The sequence below is a fragment of the Mastomys coucha genome, unplaced genomic scaffold (genome assembly GCF_008632895.1).
Source record: "Mastomys coucha isolate ucsf_1 unplaced genomic scaffold, UCSF_Mcou_1 pScaffold23, whole genome shotgun sequence".
Taxonomy (NCBI): Eukaryota; Metazoa; Chordata; class Mammalia; order Rodentia; family Muridae; genus Mastomys; species Mastomys coucha.
In genome coordinates, this window is record NW_022196906.1 from 82,980,383 (window position 1) to 82,998,577 (window position 18,195).

The 18,195-nt window shown below is 40.2% G+C and overlaps 1 protein-coding gene across 2 annotated transcripts in view; it reads left to right on the forward strand.

The window, feature by feature from the left end:
* The first annotated feature begins 2,686 nt into the window (after positions 1-2,686).
* Positions 2,687-18,195, forward strand: part of LOC116072949 (zinc finger protein 717-like) — a 19,409-nt gene continuing 3,900 nt past the window's right edge. The window contains exons 1-4 of one of the 2 annotated variants that reach the window (XM_031344550.1): positions 2,687-3,138; positions 9,456-9,625; positions 16,794-16,920; positions 17,147-17,239. In XM_031344550.1, the coding sequence (XP_031200410.1) occupies positions 9,611-9,625; positions 16,794-16,920; positions 17,147-17,239 (235 nt within the window). In that variant the 5' untranslated portion in view covers positions 2,687-3,138; positions 9,456-9,610. The remainder of the gene's footprint in view (positions 3,139-9,455; positions 9,626-16,793; positions 16,921-17,146; positions 17,240-18,195) is intronic. The other variant, XM_031344549.1, reaches the window with a different exon arrangement.

Here is an 18,195-nt window from a genome sequence, read left to right on the forward strand (position 1 = left end):
TGAGAATAGTTTTGGCTATCCTAGGTTTTTTTGTTATTCCAGATGAATTTGCAAATTGCTCTTTCTAAGTTCATAGTAGCCTTATTTATAATAGCCAGAACTGGAAACAACCCAGATGTACCTCAACAGAGGAATGGATACAGAAAATGTGCTACATCTACACAATGGAGTACTACTCAGCTATTAAAAACAATGAATTAATGAAATTCTTAGGGAAATAGATGGATCTGGAGAATATCATTCTGAGTGTGGTAACCCAATCATAAAAGAACACACATGGTATGTACTCTCTGATAAGTGGGTATTAGCCCAGAAGATTGGAGTACACAAAGTACAATCCACAAACAACAAGAAACTCAAGAATAAGGAAGACCAAAATGTGGATACTTCATTCCTTCTTAAAAGGGGGAACAAAATACCCATGGAAGGAGTCCCAAGGCTCAGGGCTCCCAAGGACTAAACCACCAACCAAAGAGTACACATGGTAGGACTCATGGCTCCAGCAGCATGTGTACAGTAGAGGATGGCCAAGTCGGCCATCAATGGGAGGAGAGGCCCTTGGCCCTGTGAAGGTTCTGTGCCCCAGTGTAGGGGAATGCCAGAGCCAGTAAGCAGGAGAGGGTGGGGTGGCGAGCAGGGGGAGGGGAGAGGGAACAGGGGTTTGTTTTGTTTTTTATTTTTATTTTATTTATTTTTTTCTTTTTTTTTTCAGAGCGGAAACTGGGAAAGGAGATATTGTATGACATTTAAATAAAGAAAATATCTAATAAGAATATATACAAATAATAATAATAATAAAATAATAAAATAATAATAAAAATAATAAAAAAAAGAAATAGCGCAATAGAGGCTACAGTTTCTTTATAAGACAGTTCTCAAAATGACATTTCATTGCTTTAATTTGTTTGGAGTAAGTTATCAAGAGCCAGGCCTGGGGGCTGGTGAGATGGTTCAGAGGGCAGGAGCACTGACTCCTTTTCTGAAGGTCGTGAGTTCAAATCCCAGCAACCACAGGGTGGCTTACAACCACCCGTAATGAAATCTGACGCCCTCTTCTGGTGGTCCAAAGACAGCTACAGTGTACTCATTTATAATAAGAAATAAAATAAATCTTAAAAAAAAAAAAAAGAGCCAGGCCTGGTGGTGCATACCTTTAATTCCAGTACTTGGGCGGTAGAAGACCACTGGATCCCTGTAAGTTTGAGGCTGTTATGTCTATTTTTTTTTTTTTTGTTATGTCTTTCACTCTCTAAACAGAAACAGTTTCATGGACCTTTATTGAGATTATAGTGAATATTTAGTTTATGTTGAAAAATTCATCTTAATAATGTGTAATGTAGCAACTCTGGTCAGGGATTGTTTAAATTTATTTAGATTTTGTTTGACTCCTGAGTATATCTCCCCCCACCCCCTTTTTGAGATAGGGATTTTTCTGTGTAGTTCTGGCTGTCCTGGAATTTACTCTGTTGACCAGGCTGGCCTTACATGCCTGTTTCTGCCTCTGGAGTGCTGGGATTAAAGGCATGTGCCACCACGTTCAGTTTGAATTTGTTCATTTTTGAAGATTAAAAAAATGATTTCAATTTTAGTAAGCGAATTGTTTTCATTCAAACTCCAATTATTTCTAAGCATTATTGGCGACATGCAACATAACTTTTCTTTTGTCAATCCACATAGTTTCTTGTGGTTTGGAATGCAGGTCCAAAATGGTTGGTTCTATTTCAAAAATGACCTTGAAAATTACTGCATACTGTGACCAGAATGCTCAATTTGACAACACGCTAGTGATGTAAATGGTTCACAGGGAAACGCGAAGCATTCAGCTTCCTGCCGTGCTCTGTACAGCCAGAAGAGAGCCCCAGACCTTAGTAGGCTCTGAGGCCTCAGCACTACTGACTCCTGGACAGAAGTATTATCCAGGCTGTAAAACTCAGCATGTAGGCAGCACCATCTGCCAAAACTATAACAAAAGCCTAATCCATCGAAGTCCATAGTTATAGGAAAGTATCTAAATGTACTAACCTGGCCTTTTGGCTTCTGTAGTTCTGCTTCTAACTAACTGTTAACTGAAGTATGTCAATCTAGGACATGGTTTTTGTGGGGCTTCTCTGGGATCCTGAACACCAAGGGTAGTTGCAGTCTGGCTAATAAGACTTTTTATTGGCTTAAACCCATGTCTGAGAAGTCTTCCCTAGTGACTACCCTACAATAGATACCACACCGATTTTCTATGGCCTCCATGTCTCCCACAGAGATAGATATTTGGTCTGATTCTAGGAAGAACACACCTGGAGCTTTCTTCTCAGGTTCTATACTACTTTGGGACACTTGGGGTTCTCATGAAAGAAAAATGAAGGAATTTCACATTGCAGTTATCAGATAGGTACCGGTTGTAAACTATGAAGTCTACTCTTGTAATTCTTTTTTTTTTTTTTTATTTTCGAGACAAGGTTTCTCTGTGTAGCCTTGGCTGTCCTGGAACTCACTCTGTAGAACAGGCTGGCCTCGAACTCAAAAATCCACATGCCTCTGCCTCCCAAGTGTTGGGATTAAAGGCGTGTGCCACCACCACCCAGCATGAAACCACCGCCCGGCCCACTCTTGTAATTCTATAGTGAACCCGGTAGGAAAATGTCCTTTTATTCTTACCATAGTTTCCCAGAGGCTCATGGGTAATGTAGTCCCTAACATACAAGGCCCTCCCACACAGGATCAGGTAAACAGCTCTGACGTTTGGCTTGTAGGCATCTCTGTCCTACGCTCTCTTGGCAGGTACCGCTTAGAAAGTCGTATCCTGGCTCTATGCTGACGGCTGCGAGTTTCGTGCAGGGTTTCTGAAGGCGGGTGTGAAAAAAGAAAAGAGGAGAGTGGTCTTGGAATCTTCGGGAGCGGGACCCGTGCCTTCGACCTCTGTGGAAACAGAAACATAGGTGGGTCTTGGAGGAGGGACTGAGTCGCAGTTCGAGGGCGGACCGCAGCGGCTCAGGGGAAGGTGACTGTGAGATCCATCGTTCCCAGTCGGAACAGTTGTCCTGGACAGGGCTTTAATGGTTGCTTTATCCGAAGACTGCGCTAGGAGTGTTTGGATCTGTGATTCCAACTGTCCGAAAGGGCCATTCCAGAAGCTCTGCCAAGGAGGTGAGAGCCCAAGATGGCGACTTGGGGATGAGGGTGTTCGTGTCTGTGGATTTTCAGGGCTGGGAAGCCGCCAGTGTGAGCTCACATTCCAGCTCTCACTAGTGAAGAATCTTGTTACCTGCTTGGCATCCGTTTTTTGGGGGGAAGTTGGGGTGGAGAAAGACCATTAATCTGAGACCGGAGTATAAAACTGGGAATTTTCACAGAACCCAGAAATTCCGAACAGCGAGCATGGGAAATTTTTAAGTTGATACCCCGATGCTGGAGCCTCAAGGGGGGAGATCTGTGACCCACACATCAGTAAGAAAGAGGGTGTTTGTTATCCTAATGAATTGGCCTGAAATTCCCAGAGGAATTCTCACGTAGTGACTGTATTGTGTATTGGCAATTGTATTCGTCAGTTTTCCTGTCTCTTTATGAAGTGATGTTTTTGGCACTTCAGGTTTGAGCTCTTAAAACTGCGGTTCTCATCCTATGGATTCTCAATCTGAAAGGGTTGGGGTTGGGTAGGTAGTGTCAAACGACCCTTTCTCAGGAGTTGAATATCAGATAGATATCCTGTATATTAGAAATTTACATTAGGATTCATAACATTTAGCAAAATTGCTAATGAAACAGCAACAAAAATAATTTTATGGTTGAGGGTCACCGTAGCATGAGGAGCTGTATTAAAGACTTGCTGCATTAGGAAGGTTGAGAACCACCATCTTAGGTTTTGTTTAGTTTTTGAAAATGTCTAGTTACCATAGATAAGAGATTATCTCAGAAGATTGTAGTATTGTTATAGGAACATTTTCTTGGGAACAAAGTAGGGAGGTTTCATGTTCTGAAGGAGGGCATGCAACAGTAGGAATTCCATCCCACTAGTGTGGAGGAAGACCATTAATAAGAGACCAGGAGGCATTGGGTCCTGGTAGGGAATTTACACCTGGTCCAAGCCTTAGACTGCTTCACTGAACTCCATAGAACCGCAGGACCCTGTGATACAGGCCCCTTTGACAAACCTGTGCTGTGATTAACCAGGTCTGCCTACATTTTCATAGCAGAGATTACATTATTGCAAGTTACCTACTGACACATCATCATATGCTAACCTTTCAGAACAGTACAGGGACCAGTCTGGACTATCAGGTTCCTTTCCCATTACCCACTCTGTTTCCCATTAGTGCTCACTCTGTGTTGGTGGCCAGCACAGGGAAGATCTGCTGGTCTATATGAATGAATGCATTTGCCCTTTAGACTAGAACACTTTATTGAGTATACTGCAATAGAGCAACAAGCTGGGAAGCACTGGCGTGCCACATGCCTCAACAGGCTAATGAGCTTGTGGGTGAGGTCAGAGACATAGGATATACTTGTTCTGTTAATTTATTACCCTCCTGTTCTCCCAGTTCTACCCACTCCTTTCCATTCCTCCTCCATTTCCCTTCAGAGGAGGGCTGGCCTCCTAGAGATACCAACCAAACATGGCATATCAAGTTGCCATAAGACTAGGCACCTCTCATACTAAGGCTGGGCAAGGCAACCCAGTAAGAGGAAAAGGAATCTCAAAGCCGGCAAAAGTGTTAGATCCAGCCACCACTTGCACTGTTAGGAGTCCCAACCAAGGTATACCCATAAAATAAATGCAGAATGCCTCGGTCAGACCCATGCAGGCTCCCTGATTGTAGGATTAGTCTCTGTGAGCCCCTGTAAGTCCAGATTAGTTGATTCTGTAGGTTTTCTCATAGTGTCCTTGACCCCTCTGGCTCCTATAATCCTTCCTCCCCATCTTCTGCAGGATTCACTGAACTTCACCTAATGTTTGTCTGTAGGTCTCTGCATCTGTTTCCATGGAAACCTCATCTACTATGAGCAGAATATCATTAGGAAGCATTTTATTTATTTATTTATTTATTTATTGGTCAGGCATGTTTGGTTCTATCCTAGGTCTCTGGTTCCTGGCACTTCAGACAGTGTCAGGTATGGGCTTAGAGGGAGTTTCTTTTCTTTTCTTTCTTTTTTAAAGATTTATTTATTTATTATATGCAAGTACACTGTAGCTGTCTTTAGACACTCCAGAAGAGGTGTCATCCTGTTACAGATGGTTGTGAGCCACCATGTGGTTGCTGGGATTTGAACTCAGGACCTTTGGAAGAGCAGTCAGTGCTCTTAACCGCTGAGCCATCTCTCCAGCCCCGAGGGAGTTGCTTTGTGTGTATTTCTCTGGGATGCAATACCTGCCATGTGAGGATCAGTCCACATGTGTCACTGTGCAGCTTAGGAGGTTAAGCAAGGGCTAACTATGAATGGAATTTCTAGCTGTGTGATGGCCACGCAAACAATCACAGTCCTGTGAAGATTTTCTAGTGTGGACCTGCTCCACTGCAGGCAAGCTCTACTATTTATTTCCTATCCTCCACAGCTAGTGCATTTGAGCAGAGGCAGAACGAAGGCGAAATTCTTAGCTTTGCATGGCCTACGCAATTACTGACCCCATTGCTCAGAACAAAATTCGGGGGCAGACCTACCACCTTCTTCAGAAGCTGTTCACACATGGGCGGTAGTCAAGTAAGGGCTTGATGTTTAGGAGGTTGTGGCTAGCTCTCTTCTACCAGCTACGTTGAAGAAGATAGGCCAGGTCCTGGAAAGTCTTTATTGGAAGTTGTAATCTAGCTCACACCTGACCAAATCGGTGGTCAGTAAATTTACTTTTCCCCCTCTTTTTCCCTCACTGTTTCCTGCATGTGAGCTCCTTCTTAAATTAATTAACTGGTTAAAATTAATTAATTAATTTTGTGTGTGAGCATATTGTCTGCGTGTATGTCTGTTAACCATGTGCATGCCTGGTGCCTGAAGAGGTCAGAACAGGGCATTGAGGCCAGCCTGGCCTATAGAGTGAGTTCCAGGACAGCCAGGGCTACACAGAAAAACCCTGTCTCGAAACAAACAAACAAACAAAAAAATGTGCTCCACCACTGCCTGGCAAGGCTGATACATTTAATGATTTAGAACCCCTGGGTCTGGAGCTCTAGGCTGTTGTGAAGTGCTATGTGGGTTCCTGGCAATTGAACCCTGGTTCTCTGGAAGAACAGCTGTTCTGGTAGCTGCTGAGTATCTCTGTAGCCTCATGTGGACTTTTTTTTTAGAACAACATTATTAACAGACTTTTCATGTGGAAACAGATGATGGTTCCTCTGTCTTGGCAGTGGATTTGGTGGTTTACACATGTACCTCAGCTTCAGTAGAAAGATGAAAAATTGCTCCCAAGGAATTAAGAGACTTGCCAAGGGTAACATGATATGTAGGTGCCAAGGACATACTACGGTTACTTTGTATAATTAAGAAAACTCAATGTTTGTTTATTTTCTAATACTGACTTCTAGTTACCATGTAATGTCTTCAGGTTTTGTGTGGTTTTACATTTTGTGTTGAAACCCAGCATCCGAGTGTGATCTGCAAATGCTTTCCCAAAGATCAAGGTGCCCAAATTTCAAACACTTTCCAAACACCTTGTCCCGAGCATCCTACGCTTGTCATCAATATATTCTGTACATTGTATAACCTTTTTTTTTTTTTTTTTTGGTTTTTCCAAGACAGGGTTTCTCTGTCTTGACCCTGGCTGTCCTGGAACTTACTCTGTGTAGACCAGGCTGGCCTCGAACTCAGAAATCTGCCTGCCTCTGTCTCCTAAGTGCTGAGATTAAAGGCGTGCGCTACCACTGCCTGGCATGTAACCTTAAAGGTATAAAGCAGAAGTGTGTGTTTTTTTTAAAGATATATTTATTTATTTTTATGTATATGAGTACACTGTAGCTGTACAGATAGTTGTGAGCCTTCATGTGGTTGCTGGGAATTGAGTTTTAGGATCTCTGCTTGTTCTGGTCAACCCCCCTTGCTCTGGCCCAAAGATTTATTTATTATTATATGTAAGTACATTGTAGCTGTCTTCAGACACACCAGAAGAGGCGTCAGATTTCATTACGGATGGTTGTGAGCCACCATGTGGTTGCTGGGATTTGAACTCAGGACCTTTGGAAGAGCAGTCAGTGTTCTTAACCGCTGAGCCATCTCTCCAGCCCCGGATGTGTGTTACTTAACCCTAGCATTCTGTTAACCAAAATTCATAAGGTAGGGATGAAAATAATAGGAATCTATCCCTGTTGTAAAATGAAGAAATCAAATTGCACCAAACGTGCTTTAAATCTTTATGTGCAAACCTATATGAATGACTTCAGCTATTTTTCCTGTGGCTTTCAAACCATGGGCATCTAGTTACAGAATACTTCTCCTTCTTCTCCTTCTTCTCCTTCTTCTCCTTCTTCTCCTTCTTCTCCTTCTTCTCCTTCTTCTCCTTCTTCTCCTTCTCCTTCTTCTCCTTCTCCTCCTTCTCCTCCTTCTCCTCCTTCTCCTCCTTCTTCTCCTTCTTCTCCTTCTCCTCCTTCTTCTCCTTCTCCTCCTTCTCCTCCTTCTCCTCCTTCTTCTCCTTCTTCTCCTTCTTTTCTCCTTCTTCTCCTTCTTCTCCTTCTTCTCCTTCTCCTTCTCCTTCTCCTTCTCCTTCTCCTTCTCCTTCTCCTTCTCCTTCTCCTTCTCCTTCTTCTTCTTCTTCTTCTTCTTCTTCTTTTTTCTTTCTGGAGACAGGGTTTCTCTGTGTATCCCTGGCTGTCCTGGAACTCACTCTGTAGACCAGGCTGGCCTCGAACTCAAAAATCCGCCTGCCTCTGCCTCCCAAGTGCTGGGATTAAAGGCATGTGCCACCACTGCCCAGCAAGAATACTTCTTATCGTATTTGTCATGCTTGGATACCATTTCCCACTCCCCAGTATGTTAAAATAATGCAATTCTAAATCATTAAATGTATCAGCCTTGCCAGGCAGTGGTGGTGCACATTTTTTTGTTTGTTTGTTTTCGAGACAGGGTTTTTCTGTGTAGCTCTGGCCATCCTGGAACTCACTCTGTAGATCAGGCTGGCCTTGAACTCAGAAATCTGCCTGCCTCTGTGTGGCGCACATTTTTAATCCCAGAACTCAGGAAGCAGGGGCAGGCAGAACTCTGAGTTTCAGGACGGGATGATCTACAGAGTGAGCTCCAAGATAGTCAGGGCTACACAGAGAAACTTTGTCTCAAATCACAAAACACAAAACCAAAACCAAATAAAATCAAAACCAAATCAAAACTAAACCAGAACTAAAGGTATCAGCCTTTCTTGTACAGAACATTCACAAAAATAGTGCTTTAAAGATCAAGTTTTGTTTCCAGGTCAGCCAGGGATACACAGAGAAACCCTATCTCGAAAAACCAAAAAAAAAAAAAAAAAAAAAAAAAGACAAAACAAGTTTTGTTTCCCACATTCCTGTAGGTCTGTATCTGGGCTGGTCTCTCTCAGCCGGGAAATGACTGTATTTTCCTGCCTTCAGTGACAAATGAAGTTGAAGTCATCAGTGCTTTGAGGCTGATAAGTTCTGGGTGTTCAGTCCCACACCCAGGGGTTTTCAAGGCTCTATTTCTATCAAGCTGGCACCAAGGTTTGTTACAACCTAACTGTGTCCAGGAGGTAAATGCCAGTCAAGAAATTCTTTTCAATTTTAGGTTATCTTTATGTTTGCTGAGTTCCTCTTGGTCAAATGAATCAAATGGCAAACCCCATCTTATTCATGGGAACTAAACAAGGGTTTAGATACCTGGCGATGCCCTACTTGGAAACATTACTGGAACGGTGTCCTATATGAAATGTGCATTACTTAAATTTTTTTCCTGTATAAGCATGGGCAAAAAAAAAATCTTTAAATCTGCATATTTCCCATGAAAATGAACTGTATCAAAGAAGCAGTAGTATAGAGGAAGTGCTCTCATATGGAGCCCTTTGGGTAGATTAATAGAATATTTCATGTAACAGGTGGTTTTAGTGTTTATGGTGGGAAAATATAATGACTCTGGTTTTAATTAGTATCTTTAAGAGAGAATGTTAATTGTTACCTAATTGCTTATTAATTATAGATGTATGTATTCATCAACTGAGCCATGAGTAATGAATGACTGTGAATGTATTATGGGTTCATTGTCAATGTGTCTTTGTTGCACTGTCTTGTAGATGGGTCTATTTTGTTTCTTTTTTTTTTAATTTATTTTATTTTTATGTGCATTGGTGTTTTGCCTGCAGGTATGTCTACGTGAGGGTGCCAGATCCCCAGGAACTAGAGTTACAAATAGTTGTGAGCTACCTTATGGGTGCTGGGAATTGAACCTGGGTCCTTTGGAAGAGCAACCAGTGCTCTTTATCATTGAGCTATCTCTCCAGCCCCCAGGGACTGTTTTCTTACTTTTTTTTTCTTCTTCAGCTAATTGTACAGTGTTTTGAGTGGAGAATCTAGGACCAAGCCATGAATATCCTCTCACTCTCATGACTCTATACGATTCTGCTTCTCTCAAGTGTATCCCAGTATCCTCTGCATGTTTCCAAGGGCAAAACTAAACCAAGCAACTTACAAGCATCATGAATGAATATGTGGTGAGTTATTTATCCCCTACTTTATTATATGTTATTTTATTTGTATTCATAGTCTGCCTAAAGCTACAGAGAGAATTAGACCTTAATTCCTATTAGTAGTAATATAGCAACATTTAATAAATCATAGTTTTTCTTATTGCCACAAATTATTAATATTTCTCCCATATTTAAAATATCTTTGGGCACTGTCATTTCTACCAGGAGGCCTTGCCCCTTAAGGAACTGGTTGAAATCATGATTAAGTTGGTTCTTAGTACACATCCAGTGTATAGTGCATTGTGAAGAGGCTGCAAGTGCATACATGGTGGGCACTTATAGTAGGGAAGGGGCTGGGGTTGGGGAGTGCCCTGTGCACACTGATTTGGGCATTTATTCCCATTAGGCACCTATGCAGGCAGTGGTCTTGAGTGCTGAGCCATCTCTCTAGGCCTAGTTCTTTCAATTTTATGATACAGTGATAACAATACAGGTTCATTCACCTATATATGATTTGTTTTATAGTCAGTTTCTTTTCTCTTTTATAGTTTTTAAACTTAATACTTTCCACTTGAGGAGGTTAGGGCTTTTCAGTTTCACAGCAGCTCTGGGAAAACATTGCTTTTGCTTTTCTGTGTGTGTGCAGGTCAGCACGTGTCTATGGCAGGTAGCTCCTTTCCATTGGCTTGGTCTAGTAGGCTGGCTTTGCAGGTTCGGAGATGAGCCACTGTCTGTCCTTTTGTGAAGGCTGAGCCTCATAACTGCAGGTCCTAGCTTGGATCCAAGCCTATTGGCCTTAGCTCTGGATGCCTATGGGGTGCGCCTGAGGTTCAGGCTCTGCACTCGATATCTGCTGCTGACAGGCCTCTGTTTGCCCTCTCTTAAAGGGATTTATCTTCCTCCCTGGCTGGGAAACTGCATCCAGCTCTGGGAAGTGCTTGTTTCCTGCCTTTTCACTTGGGGCCTTTTTTTAATTTGGGAATCTTTTGTCTAAACCTGGATTCTGTGCTTGACATTGGATGCCATTTGTAATCATGGGCTTTTCCATTCTTGTCCAGTTCTGGAAATAACGACTCTGAGACTTAGTTATATTTGAATAAATATAATTAATTAGGTCATAAGCTTATAAATAATTAATATATAAATATATAAAATTATAAATAAATAATATACAAAAATATATAAACAAGCATATAAATAATCAGGCCATAAGCTTGGGCATTTTTCCCAATTAGCTCATAACTTAATTAACCCATTTACTCTATTCTGTGAGTGCCACATGGCTGGTTACATCTTTTCAGTGTCATGTGTCTGTCTCCTCAGAGTTTGGGTCAAATCTCTTCCTTGCCAGATTCTATCTCAGAGTTCCCTCTTCTTACCAGAACTCTTACCTCTTATTTTCTGCCTCAACTCATTGGCCAGACAGCTTTTTTATTGACAGGTGATGCTTCCATATAGTTCATGAGAGATTCTCTCTGCAATGTATGGGACCGTTACTGTGGTGTGTGGTTGTTTGTATGGCTAGGCAGGGTTTTGAAAGAGAGTTGCATCATGCCAGATTAAACAAAGGTTATTCTTTCAAAGGCTTCTGAGGGAAGGGGAATTCTTGTAGGAAGCAGGTTTGGTTAATATACGACTTGTGCTGCATAACTGAGGTAGGAGAGAGGGGCATATATCACTTAATGTCAAGGGTCACTCTTTCTTTGGGATAAAGTGTAGAAGTTTTATCTGGATCCTCCTTCCCAGCCCCAGTGCTCCCAGAAATAAGACTCAGATTCAAAATACCTTAGCCATATAGCTAGGGTCAACTCTGACTATATCATAACTTAGATAACCCAATTATTTTAATGTACATTCTGCCACCTGGCTGGTTACTTGTGCGTGGGTACCATGCATCCATCTCCTCACATCTTCCCAAGCCAATCTTATCATCTGGCTCTATCCCAGAATTCCTTCTGCTTCCCAGGTGTCCCACCTCCCATTTTCTGCCTAAGCCATAGACCATAAACTTTTTAATTGACAGGTGATGTACCCATATAATACACAAGATATTCTTTCTACAATTCCCCCTTCTGGTCTAATAAGAGGTTCTTTTCTTTTCAAATATAAATTGAATACAATTATAACAATTATAAGACAATTATGGAAAGTACTAGGTAGGATTTACATTCATAAAGTTCAATCCATAGTACTTGGCAATTAAGGAAAAATTTCTATTATCTGTCCAATCTTGGTGTATTCAAAGCTTTGTGTGCCTAACTCAAATTTTATCCTAATTTGCATTACCAACCTGAAACATCCTTTTAGATGTATAGTATCTTCTTAAATCCTAAATAACTCAAGCTTAATTGTGAGACTCTATAGTCTTCAACTCCATCGGAGACCTCAGAAGGAATAAAAATTTACTTCATTATTCAGGAAGGGCAGGGACATAGCTTCCCCAAAATTATAGAAATGACAGAGACAGCTGGCTGCCTGGACAGTCCCCAATATTGTCTCTATAACTTTGGAGAATCCATCTTCAGCCTTTTGGCCTAGTATATCTGACAGACTTTATGTGAAGCAGGAATTATGAAGGACTTGGCTTACTCTGTCTTGGCAGAGCTTGACAGTTGGCTTTCTTACGTCTTTGTCCTTTATGGACAGCATTTGCCTGTAGTTGAAGCATGGGCCTTTTCTTTGCCCAGTGGCTAGCTTGACACAATTGAACAACTTCACATGGAGGTTATTGATACTAATCATCGTATGTGACGTTGAATGGGGCAGACGTTGTCAGGAGCAGACCTATCTTATAGTCAAAAGATCTTTTAATAATGAAATAATTTTATATGCCATATTCTGTGGATCTCTGAGGTTTTTGAAGACCAGTCACCCACTAAATTGTCAAATATTGTTTATCCTTAGCTATTTATTGAGTAATCTTGAAATCATCTTATTGTAATTAACTAGACTAGTATTTAATATGATCATAAATTTGACTTTTTTTTTTCATTTTACTCATATGATATACTTTCGCTGTCTTCAGACACACCAGAAGAGGGTATCAGATCCCATTACAGATGGTTGGAGCCACCATGTGGTTGCTGGGATTTGAACTCAGGACCTTTGGAAGAGCAGTTGGTGCTCTTATCTGCTGAGCCATCTCACCAGCCCCTATCTTTTTTTTTTTTTTTTAAAGATTTATTTACTTTTTTATGTATATGGGTACACTGTAGCTGAACAGATGGTTGTGAGCCTTTATGTGTTTGTTGGAAATTGAATTTTTTTAGGACCTCTCTCTGCCCACTCTGGTCAACCCCTCTTGCTTAGGCCCAAAGATTTATTTATTATTATACATAAGTACACTGTAGCTATCTCCAGACACACCAGAAGAGGTGTCAGATCTCATTACGGGTGGTTGTGAGCCACCGTGTGGTTGCTGGGATTTGAACTCAGGACCTTTGGAAGAGCAGTCAGTGCTCTTACCCACTGAGCCATCTAGCCAGCCCCAAGTTTGACTATCTTAACCATCCCTAATAGTTTGTAACTTGCAGGTTTTTTCATCTCTAACAGTTTGTAATAGCAGCTTTCAAAAGGACTAGAACTTTACATTGCATCTTTAAGAAAGGAGATATTGTATGACATGTAAATAAAGAAAACATCTAATTATATAAGTACAATACTCAAACATTAAGAACATATGTACATTGTGAGTATCAAAGTAACCTTAAATTTATATCAGTGTAAAATAACCCATGCCAGTGTATCAAAAATACCCTTAATTTTGTATCAATATACATAATTCTGTACCAGTGTCAGATTATGACTATAAATGTTTTTTGGTTTAAGAGTAGATTCAATAATCTACCCTTATATATCTAACTTCTTATTATACTTCTATATCCCCCTTTTTCTTTTCAACCCCCTTTCCCTTACCCAAGAGAGAAAGAAAGAAAGAAAGGAAGAGAGGGAGAGAAAAGGAAAGGAAAAAGAAATTCTTGAATCTAACCTTTTTGTTTTGTCTCCTGCCTGTCCAAGACCATAATTATCTGTAACCATCTCCCTTTAAAAGACAAGCATCTGACATCTATTGAATGATGAAAATTCCTTTACTCCACTTCTTGGGAATGGGGTGGAGTTCACCTGTAATTGCTTCCAGTTGATTTTAGATGTAGAATTTGTTTTGGAGGGCCCAAGACAACTAAAAAAAATGGTTAGTCTTAAGAAAGCTAGCTGTAGCATTTGTTGTCCAGTCTCTGTATGCTGAGAAAGTGCAGGGTTAAATGACGTCCCAAGTGGAACAGTCTGAAAGGCTGGACCAAGTGACAGAGCTGTTCTGAAGTTGTCCCAGAAGCAAGTCTTTAGAGAAAACCAGCTTCAATGTAGTTGAGGTAGGATCAGGCAGGGAGGTGGAATAGCAAGTCTCCACATCTCAGTGTCCTTGAGGGTGAATCCTGTCAGAACTGTATTCTTGGTTGTTTTTTTCTGTGAACATAAAGCTTTTAGAGGTTTCATATATCTATGTGTGTGTGTGTGTGTGTGTGTGTGTGTGTGTGTGTGTGTGTGTGTATTTCTATGTTAATATCATGTATGGAATGTGCAACGTGCACAGATCAGTTAAAGATGATTTTCTGCTCCTTGTTTGAGCAGATGAAAGACAACTGTCTTTGTTTATGAGCTAGTTTGATCATATAACCAAACTGCAATATAATTCTTCTTTCATGCCATATGAAAGGATGGAATGATGAATCCCGAAGACTCTGTAGCCAATAAGATCCATTGGCTATGCATAGCTGAAGTTCTCGCTATAGACCTTTTTATGCCTCAGCCGGTTCCAGACTGATCCATGTGGAGGGATCAGGAAATCATTACCAATTCTGTTTGGTGTTCTTGATTTCCTTTTTCCTGTCTGTAGTCAAGATCTTCCTCTATCAAATCTGATCAGTTTGGATGGAATCCGTAATTTTTCTTCTCTTGTGTGAACATATGCAAAGCTCCTTCCCCAGAGTAACACATTTCATGCTCTCCATTTTGAGGTTAGTATATCTTTGAAATAAACAGGCTGATATAATTTCACTTTTTTTCTATAATACGGTGTCTTCAGTGGCTATTGTTTTTTCTTTATTAGCATTTAAGAAATTTCAAGTCAATAAAGCATTTTGTAATCTATTCTTGGGGTTTTTTGATACTCCTCTCTGTTTATTAAGCATTTCTTTTAAAGTACAACTGGACCCTCCAATGACTATTTGTTCTGTAGCTTTGTTGTTATAACTGTAATATGCTTTATATATTAATATGTAAAAATTTAAAAATTTTATTGGTGACATATGCTAGAGCATTGTCAGTTTTAATTTGTATAGGCATACCCATAATTGCCGTAACTTCTCATAAATGCATAATGACAGAATCAGCCCACTTGTTGAATAAACAGAGAAGTCAATTTGGAATCATCCTGAATAAGTTCAGCTGTTTCTATATGCAAAACAACTGTTTCTGCATATCTAGAGTTAGTTACTATATTAAGAGATTCCTGACAATCTAATTATACCATAAGTATTCCATATAATTCTGATTTTATCCAGATTCATAAGTACTTTAACCACTTGACTTACATCTTCTGACTTATATCCCTCCTTTCCTGATTTATTTGCATCACTGTAAAATGTAGGCACTCCAGAAATTAAAATTCTTTTTATTATACAAGGGAAAATGCAATTAGTTTTTTTTTTTTTTTTTTTTTTTTTTTTTTTTTTATAAATTGAAGCCATTTGCTTTTTGGGTATTTGTTGTTAATTTCTTCCAAAAATGACTGCAAGCTCTTTGCCAATGTTCATCTTGTGTTCATAGTGAGGCAGTCTCAGCATGAGTAAAAGGGACCGCAATCTCAGCTGGATCCATTACAGCTAGTTGACAAAGTCACATTTTTCCTTTTCAAATCAATTCAGAAACCTTTTGTATATAGGTTTTTAATTTTTTACTCTGTGTACTAAAAATATCCATTCTGAGATTAAAGTCTTCCGTCTGCATAGGAATTCCTGTGGGAGGATGCGTAGAAGGGAAGACAGCTAAGATGCAGGCCACCTTCGGATCAGTGCGACCTAGATGCGTATGCTATAGTTTGTTCTTTATTAGAGCCAACTCTTTTCAGCCTCAGCTGATAATTTTCCTGGGCTACTTAGGTCTTTATCACCTTGTCAGGTATGAAATAAATACTTTGTGAGTTTCCAAATACAAACAGGCCAGACTTTTTCAATGTAACTCTTACCTAATATTTTTCATAATTGTTTCATAATTGTTCCTGCTGTATGTTGTTTATTGTTATAACAAAAGATCCTTTTATGAGACAAAAGCAGGAAATGTAGGCATAATGTTTCTGTGCACTGTGTAAAGTTTACCCTTGTGTTATTCAAATGCAGATTTCTCTGCTCTCATATCTTGTTTCAATCATGACACAGCACAGAAATGCTTATACTAAGAACCTCCTGTGTCAAGTTTCTATAAATAATTCTTTTTTTTTTTGTTTTTTGTCTTCAAGACAGGTTCCTCTGTGTAGGTCTGGCTGTCCTGGAACTCACTCTGTAGACCAGGCTGGCCTTGAACTCAGAACTCTGCCTGCCTCTGCCTCCCAAGTGCTGGGATTAAAGGCATGTGCCACCACTGCCCGGCTCTATAAATAATTCTTACCATTTATTCTCTTCCTGACAATAAATGATGATCACCCAATGGCTGGACAGAAGAGAGAATAGTGGGACATCAGCTATTGAGGTGTATATTTAAAGAAATACTGGTTTTTCTGTGTGATTATTGAGAAATAGAATAAGGTAAAGAAATACAGCTGATATTTATATTAAAGATAATTCATTTACACAAGGGAATGGGAATTATTATTGCACAATGCCCATACAACATGATAGTAGTCAGGCTGCCTCCAACTCCTAGGAGGCAGAGCGAGAGGTGGGTATGTCCATGTTCACTTGCAGGCCTATTTGATTAAGGCCTGGTTATCCAAGTGGTCTGGGTTCTCTTACACTAACAGTGAAAGTTTTAATTAATAACATCAGGATGGGTTTTTAAAATTTTTCTACTATATAAGTAAGGTATATTATAATGTAAAATACACATGAGAGCCTTCTACCCCTTAAGAGAAGCTGGTCTTCAGGTTCCTTTTTACAAGCCTAGAGTAAATTGATTGAGGAGAAATGTGCTGTTACAGGAGTTGGTGTCGTTTGAGGATGTCACTGTGAAGTTCACCTGGGAGGAGTGGCAGAATCTCAGTGATGCTCAGAAGATGCTATACAGGAATGTAATGCTGGAGACGTATAGTAGCCTGCTGTCACTGGGTAAGTCTCAGGAGCGAGCACCTTCCCTGTAGTAAATATATGGGCACATGTAAGGTTGAGGGCTAAGGTTCTAGGCCATGGATTGTATGATTGTTCACTACTCTCTTGTGAAAGGTCTATATTTGCACTTTTGTTGCATAGATCCTAAAATGTGGTTTTGTCTTCCTTCAGAGAACCTTATTAGAAGAATTTTTTCAAATCCTATATTATTTCCTATTATTAACAGGGCAATGCATCCCTAAACCTGAGTTGATCTTCAAGTTGGAACAGGGAGAGGAGCCATGGACAGCAGAAGAACCTGCAAACAAGACTCTGCCAGGTTGGTTGGTGGTACATGTGGATGGGGAGACCATCTATAACAGAGGTTGGCCGTATCATCAGTTTATCTCCAAGTTCCATATCTGAGGGCTCAAACATGCTTGTTATGTAGTCTGCAAGGAGAATTCTCTTGCATATGTTCCTGCATTTCAGTTTGATGAAATATCAATCTGATCCTCTCCCCCAGGCCTCTATCTAACCTCTGACTTCGTAATTTGATGTTTTTTCCTGGTACTTCTTCTTCTTCTTCTTCTTTTTTTTTTTTTTTTTTTTTTTTTTTTTTTTTTTTCATGGTTTTAATTGCCTCTTGCACTTCAGGCTCATGGGAATTTTGTTTTCAGACATATTTCACATGCTTGTTTTTGTTTTAGCACATTGTAATGAGGCAGATTTCAAGTGCTGGTTCTTGTATATTTTATATAAATAAAAATGTAAAAGTAATGTCCTTACTTCATGGAATTAATTTCAGTAAAAGACAAATAAGTTTATTTATACTGAGGAGTCACAAACAAGTATATGTAATGTTGAACCAGAGTATAATGAGTAACAGATGGTGTTTAAAGTTATAGAGTATTTCACTTATGAAGTTGATGAGAGAATACAGAAAGAGATTTAGAAGTTAGGCTGTGAGCTATGATCTAAGAAATCATAAGGAGGACCCATAGGAAGGGGTGTTTCCACTTGAGAAAGAATCAAGAACTTTTTCGTCCCAAGGAGATGAGTTTTCAAGTTGAAGAACTCAAGCTGCTGCTTCTTCTCCTTCCCCTTCTCCTTCTTCTTCCCCTTCTCCTTCTTCTTCTCCTTCTCCTTCCCCTTCTTCTCCTTCTCCTTCCCCTTCTCCTTCCCCTTCTTCTCCTTCTCCTTCCCCTTCTCCTTCCCCTTCTTCTCCTTCTCCTTCCCCTTCTCCTTCCCCTTCTCCTCCTCCTCCTCTTCCTCCTCCTCCTTCTCCTTCCTCTT